A 7,111-nucleotide genomic window follows, 5' to 3' on the forward strand; every position below is an offset into this window, starting at 1 on the left:
CAGGAACACCCACAATGAAGATAATTATGATCATCTCATCTTCATAGAGAAAAATCTATTTTCGTTTTGATGAATGTCTGATCAGGCCTTTGATAAAATTCCAGATTTCACGGAAGTATCTGAGCTAGAAAGTTTACCTCAGGTGAGCGCAGAGCAAATACAAAGAATGTGTGATAGTTTTTTTTTACTGTTAATTATCTTAGCTATAATCCACCAAATCTAAGCAGAATGGGATATTTTCCTGACACACATCAGTGTCGGTATTAGCTTATGTTAATGTCATTTGATTTCTGTTCTTCATTTGGAATGCTTTTAACTTTTAAACAGCAATCATCAGATAAAATAGTGACGCCTGTGTAAGTAGGAGTTTCCGTGTGTCGTGGGAGGGTCCGTCCGAGGCAAAGTTCTCTCAGCAGTTGTGTTTGTGCGGCTGGAGAAATTGCTTACAGTAGCCCGGTTACCTTTTTTCTTAGTCTGCTGTGTTGGTTTGGGAGCTTTAGTTGACATTTTGCGATGTCGAAGACTTCAGATCGTTGCCCTTTCCTGGTTCTGGAAAACTTCATCGGAGGGAAGTTTGTGCCTTGTCGAAATCACATCGACTCCTATGAGCCCTCCACGGGAGAGGTGTACTGCAAAGTACCTGACAGTGGTGAGGAGGAGGTGGGACACCTAATATGAGTATAGAACACTGACTCCTGCTTTTGGTTTGTGCTTTTGCAGAACTTGTTGGAATACAGTAATTTAAAAAAAAGCTCTCAGGCTTTTTCATTATTAATGCTAATGTTAAATATGGTCCAGCATGGCTCAGCAACTTTTTCTTGTCAGGATTTTTATTTACTTAAGTAGTACTTTAAGACTTATTTTTATTGCAAGTCTTACATAGCCTGTTTACACCAGGTTTTACTTTGTGTAAAACTAGTCACCCATTCCTAAGAGTGGGTTGAATTCACCTTTGCACCTTTCAGAGTCAACTATCAAGTAATCATTAGACACATGTCAATAAACCACTGTTTTCTGTAGTGGAGGGCTTTTCTGTGCAGGTTGTGGCCTCGGTTAAAAGGTGTGAGCTAAAGCAAACGTCTTTTTTTTCATTCCAAGCTTTTAATCTGAAGGGGAGGTGAAGGGATCTGGTAATTCACAAGAAAAATATGGGAAATAGTTTTATTTTAAAAAAAGATTACTTCTTGGGACCAATGATGTAGCAAAAGCATCACCTTAAACTTTGCAGGGGTGTCAAACTCTTTTTCACCAAGGGCCACATCAGCATGCTGGCTGTCTTCAAAGGGCCAGATGTAGTGAATAAATGTAACTCAACATAATGTAACGAAATGTAACTACTCCTTAAAGCTAAATAACTCTGATGTGGAGGGCCACATTTGGCCCGCGGGCCTTGAGTTCGACACGTGCTTTAAAGACAGATCAGAATGGGACCTCGTGCTTTACTGCCTGCAGGTGGCGGCGGCGGTGGCAGCAGCTAAAGAGGCCTTCCCAGGCTGGTCTGAACGGAGCACGCAGCAGCGAGCACAGATCCTCAACAAGCTGGCTGACCTGATGGAAGCCCGTCTGGAGGAGTTTGCCCAAGCCGAGTCCAAAGACCAAGGTTTTACTCAGCTGCTACTGTTTTAACACCTTCCAGGTGGATGGAGTCTTTGGGTCAGGTGTATTATAAAGGAGGGGTGTGTGTTACCATACACACCGACTTTGATAGCAATTGGAGCCAAAAGCATTTGCATTCATTTTATGTAAAAGTTTAAAGACAGCAGATCTGTCGTCAAAATAAGATACAACATACTTTTATTGCCGCAGTGGTAAATTTGTTTTAGCACTTCAAGGTTTTTCCTCCAATGCAAACACTATCACACACATTCAACAGTTCACTCATACTCACACGTTACAGTATTTGCACAGATGACAACAGGTTGCACAGGCTTTGTGAATAATGGTTTAAATAGTTATGCAACACATTGCACTGACCTACTGCAGGCAGGGGTGGATGATCGTACCAGGATCATGCTTGACGGTGATAATGAGCTGAATAAGAACTCTGGGTAGAGAATGGGAGGAGAGTCTGTAGTAACTTCATAAATATGGAGATTTAGTCGTCATGGCAGTTGCATCAGAGGAGCAATCAGCTGCACCATCAGGTCAGCATATCAGGCTGTGAGACATGACATGAGCCTCTGCTCCACTGCGTAAGCCTGAGTCTAAGCGAGAAACACATCACATGAAATCTGGCTCCCTATCAATTCAGTAAGGTTTTAATCTGGACATGATATTAGTAGAAATATTTTTCTCAACACCAGCAGTCATATTCATCATAAATGACAGTTTTACTAATCTGACTAATTTGTGAGGTACAGCTTAGTTTCTGAATGCGTCTCTATTTTAGTGATTATTTCTTCATAATAAAGACAAGCCACACTGAGGATTTAGTTATTTTCTGGCTTCTGCCAGAAGAGAAAATAAACACTGAGGAAGACATAAGGTTATCTCTCCTAAAAGGTCATGACAGGACTTTTTAATGCTGTATATTATATGTTCTTTATTCTGCCCTAAGATGACATTTGACCTGAGGACAACTGTTTCAAAACTGACAAGAATGAATGCAATTTTGAAATTTCTTACACACCGCGCAACTTGAATTTAGATCCTCTTTGAGGCACAAGATGAACGGTCACCACATCACTGAAAGAATTAGTCATCTTTCAGTCGGCTGATGTTCACAGCTGCTTTTAGGAAAATCACGCCATACAGTTTTTTTGAGATATATACTCCCACATCCAAGGCAATGAAACAAACTCACAAATGTGAGATAGAAGAAGAGGAAAAAGAAGAAGAAGAAATATCCTATTTTTATAAGACAGGTTTAGCACGATAATGAGGCTGTAACAAACTATTCTATAGAGACATTATTGAAAACTGGGTGTTTTTGTGAAAAACTCTTCAGTTCCTTTGTGTTGCTGGGACCAAGAAAACACTGATGGCCACTGTACAGTATTTGGATTAAGAATGATGAAGAACAGCAGCAGCTGCTGGATCTATGTCTAATATTTTCTGTGTGCAGACAGGTGGACCCAAGACCCTTGGTTACTGTAGTGTGAACTATGTGGATGTTGTCTTTACCTTCACACTCAGCTTTTCTTGTGTTTCAACCATTGCAGGTAAAACCATAACGTTTGCACGAACTGTGGACATTCCTCGATCTGTGTACAACTTCCGCTTCTTTGCATCCTCGGTGTTGCACCACACAACTGAATGCTCCCAGATGGACCACATGGGCTGCCTGAACTACACCATCCGCTGCCCTGTGGGAGTGGGTATGAGCGCAGTGAGATTATTATAAAGAACCTCACATTTGTGGTGTGTGTTTTCACTTTGTGTTACTATGTGTTGTGTGTGTGTGTGTGTGTGTGAGTGTGTGTGTGTGTGTGTGTGTGTGTGTGTGCGTGCACGCAGCGGGTTTGATCAGCCCCTGGAATCTCCCTTTGTATCTGCTGACGTGGAAGATTGCACCTGCGATTGCAACAGGTAACACGGTGGTAGCCAAACCCAGTGAGATGACCTCAGTGACGGCCTGGATGATGTGCAAGTTGATGGAGCAGGCTGGTAGGACTACAGCATCCATGATGCATTAGCTGGAGGGATGCACTCTTGGCTGCAGAGGCCTGTCTGTGTCTGCAGGTGTTCCACCAGGAGTGGTCAACATTGTGTTTGGCCTGGGGCCGAGAGCAGGAAACGCACTGGTGGGTCATCCTGACGTCCCGCTGATTTCCTTCACTGGCTCCACTGCCACCGCCCGGCTCATCACGGAGCGCAGCGCCCCCTACTGCAAGAAGCTCTCACTGGAGCTGGGGGGTAAAAACCCCGCCGTCATTTTCGCGGACGCAGACCTGGACCAGTGCATCCAGACCACGGTGCGATCCAGCTTCTCCAACCAGGTGAGGAGAGAAAAAGAGAAAAAAATTTCTAACTTGATTTAAAAAAAAAAAAAAAAACTAATTTAATCTTGCTTTTAATTTCCTGCAAGTTTCAAAGGCCCCAGACACGCCATAACTTAATAATTTATGGTTCATTTAAAGCCAAGTGGATCTTATGGTTCCATTTCGTCCAGTTATTTCTAGTTTGCATTGTCTGTTAAGGTAAATAAGCGTCCCATTGTATTTCAGACAATGGGACAGTTATATTACATGCATTTTGGGAAATGCACTCATTTTGAATTATGTACTAACATTTAAATTATTTACAAGCTTGATTTAAATTTTTTACATAATTCAAATATTTTTTAATATTATTAATGTGACTGAAATAAAAGCTGTTAATTAAATCGGCGCCTTCAGGATGCAGAGGTATAATTTGTCCACATGGGGGCGATCGCGATCCATGCTTTGTCATATATACAGTAGACAACAATGTTCTGAGCAGTCAGTACTTTAAGGAAAATCCTCTCTTTCCCCCTTCATTCTGTCTGTCAGGGAGAAATCTGCCTGTGCACCAGCAGGATTTATGTAGAGAGGAGTATTTACTCTGAATTCCTGGAAAAGTTTGTGGCCGCAGTCAAGAAGTGGAAGACAGGTGATCCATCTGACCCCAGCAGCAACAACGGAGCGCTCATCAGTAAAGAGCACCTGCAGAAGGTGATGAAACGAGGCCTCAAATGCTCTGACAGAACCATTTAGAAGTTGTTGATAATATTAAGCGTTGAAATCACCGCTTTCATAGAGTTCTTTTAGAAGTTTTTCATGAGTTAGATAAATTAAACTGAACTCTTTGACGTCCAGGTCAGGAACTTTGTAGCCCTCGCTAAATCTGAAGGAGGCATCGTCCACTGTGGTGAAGGAGTCGACCAGCTGGACCTCCCAGAGTGCAATGCTAACGGCTACTTCATGCCAGCCACCGTCATCTCTGGCATATCCGACGGCTCCCGCGTCATGCAGGAGGAGATCTTCGGCCCCGTGACCTGCATCGGCCCCTTTGACACAGAGGATGAGGTCATTACTAAGGCCAACGGTGTACGCTACGGCCTGGGCGCCACTGTGTGGTCCCAGGACACGGGGAAAGTTCACCGAGTAGCCAAGAGGTTACAAGCAGGTCTGGTGTGGACAAACTGCTGGCTAGTCAGAGATCTGAATCTGCCCTTTGGTGGGATGAAGAACTCGGGTGTAGGAAGGGAGGGAGGGAAGGATTCCTACCACTTTTTCACTGAGGTGAAAACAGTAACTATCAAATACTGATAGAGGAGAGGGATGTGTGTTCCATTTGAAGAAATAAATAAAGTTTTGTTGTTGGTCATAATATTTATCAGCCTCTTTCTGCAACTCTTTTCAGAAGAATTTCAACAGCTCTGACTCAGATTACTGAACCCTATGATTAACTAAAAAAACAGACAGAATAGAAAAGTGGAGATGAAAAAACAAGCAGAGGTTCAGCTGAAATTTCTTGTGAAGAAGAAATATAGCAGGATTCATAGTTGTAGCTGGGATGCACTGAGGGATTCCAATTTAAAACTAGACATCTGAAAATGTCATGTCCCCCTGATGTTCCCTAGAATGCTGCAGTAAATGCAGCAGTGTCCATGAATGTAAAGTATGTGGACTATGGAGATGATGGGTTGATGATTATATTCTAACATCATTTTTGTCAGGAAGAATAAAATAAAACGAAAAGGTGAGGTAAACCCTGATAGGTAAAAAGCTTCGTCATTTCCCATTTGAAGAATACAAGAAAATAATTTAAGAAGTCAGAAATGAAAACCTAATATAGTTTTTTTTAAAGGTGTGTGTCTTGCTTAACATTTCAGAGAGTAATTCTGAAAGTGAGGCACAGAAGCATGGACAAATCTCAGAGAATAGTCTAAATGTTTCTTGTGAAGGTGATTAATGCTTAAGAGACTTTATATAATCTGTCCCTCAGGTTAACTTCTTCCCAAAAACAACTTGATGGCCTTCAAAAAATCTTTGACCTGGTATTCCTTCAGCTCTTTCGTAACACAGCTACTGCTCTAACTTTACCTTCGTGTGTGTTTACCTTGAAGTGTGTGTAATGTCACTGATGTCTGCGGAATGTGGCCACTGGTCAGCATTGATGACTCGGTGTCGGCCAAAGGTCGCAGGTCTGTTACAACGAAACTGGTCTGTGAAGAGACGATGGTTCAATTTGAGAAGGACGAAGTTGAACTTTGACTTTTTATCAGGACATTGTACCTCGGGTACATTCTGTACCTGTCGCGTGCCACAGTGTTATCCTTTATGGCTCACTCAATCAAAGTCTCGTTTACGTAATGCATACTTTACTATACTAACATGTTTTAAAGTCTGACCTACTGATGTAAGAGAGGTGAATAAATCAAAATCAACTTGTTTGGAACACTGTTCGTATTTATAGATGTTATATCTGAAATGAAATGAAATCAACTGTAATGATCCCTGTAGGGAAATTATTTGTCCACTCTAGTGTCAGTCAATCTGTGAGCCACATGTCATATTTATATGTGTACAGACCCAACACACACACACACACACACACACACACACACACACACACACACACACACACACACACACACACACACACACCATGTTGCATCTGAATGAGGAACTTATAAAGGGGACAGTGCCTTGCTCAAGGGTGACTCGGCAGTGCTCTGGAGTTGAACTGACACCTCTCCACTGCCAGCTCACACTGGCCCACAGGGGCCTTGAACCAGCCACCCTGCAGCCTCCAGACAACCGAGCTGCTGCCGCTCTATCTGGGGACATGGGGACACAAATGGAAGCTCATGGAATCCTCTGGTGGGTAGATACGTATGTCAGCTCTGAACAGCTCCTCTAATCTAAATATGAATACAACGCTAACATCAAGATTATAACATGCTCAGGTGTCATTTTAAAATTCACGATTATTACTTTTTCAGGCTCATAAACCCTCTCTTTGCCTCTTATTGAGCACGTTTCAGTGCAGTGATCCATGTGAGATGATATTGACGTCAGCAATGCGTCTCGCATGCTGATGAACACGGTGAACTCGGCTGATTTCCTTGTGCCAGTTTAGGAAGAGTGGGTGCACAGGGGACCCTCCCTATCCGCCAGGCAGGGTGTCCAATCACGTCCCCTGC

At 42.7% G+C, this 7,111-nt stretch overlaps 1 protein-coding gene across 2 annotated transcripts; it reads left to right on the plus strand.

The window, feature by feature from the left end:
• The first annotated feature begins 34 nt into the window (after positions 1-34).
• aldh8a1 (aldehyde dehydrogenase 8 family, member A1) lies at positions 35-6,325 on the plus strand. Of its 2 annotated transcripts, none has more exons than XM_068341889.1 (7): positions 35-660; positions 1,453-1,600; positions 3,162-3,317; positions 3,457-3,606; positions 3,682-3,938; positions 4,473-4,634; positions 4,779-6,324. In XM_068341889.1, exons 1-7 carry the CDS (start codon positions 514-516, stop codon positions 5,229-5,231), a joined length of 1,473 nt encoding a protein of 490 aa, XP_068197990.1. In that variant the 5' UTR covers positions 35-513; the 3' UTR covers positions 5,232-6,324. The 2 variants fall into 2 exon arrangements, with proteins under 2 accessions (XP_068197990.1, XP_068197992.1); XM_068341891.1 differs by having other exon boundaries at positions 444-649; positions 4,779-6,325.
• Positions 6,326-7,111: the final 786 nt, after the last annotated feature.

This window comes from Antennarius striatus, chromosome 19, assembly GCF_040054535.1.
Source record: "Antennarius striatus isolate MH-2024 chromosome 19, ASM4005453v1, whole genome shotgun sequence".
Lineage (NCBI taxonomy): Eukaryota > Metazoa > Chordata > Actinopteri > Lophiiformes > Antennariidae > Antennarius > Antennarius striatus.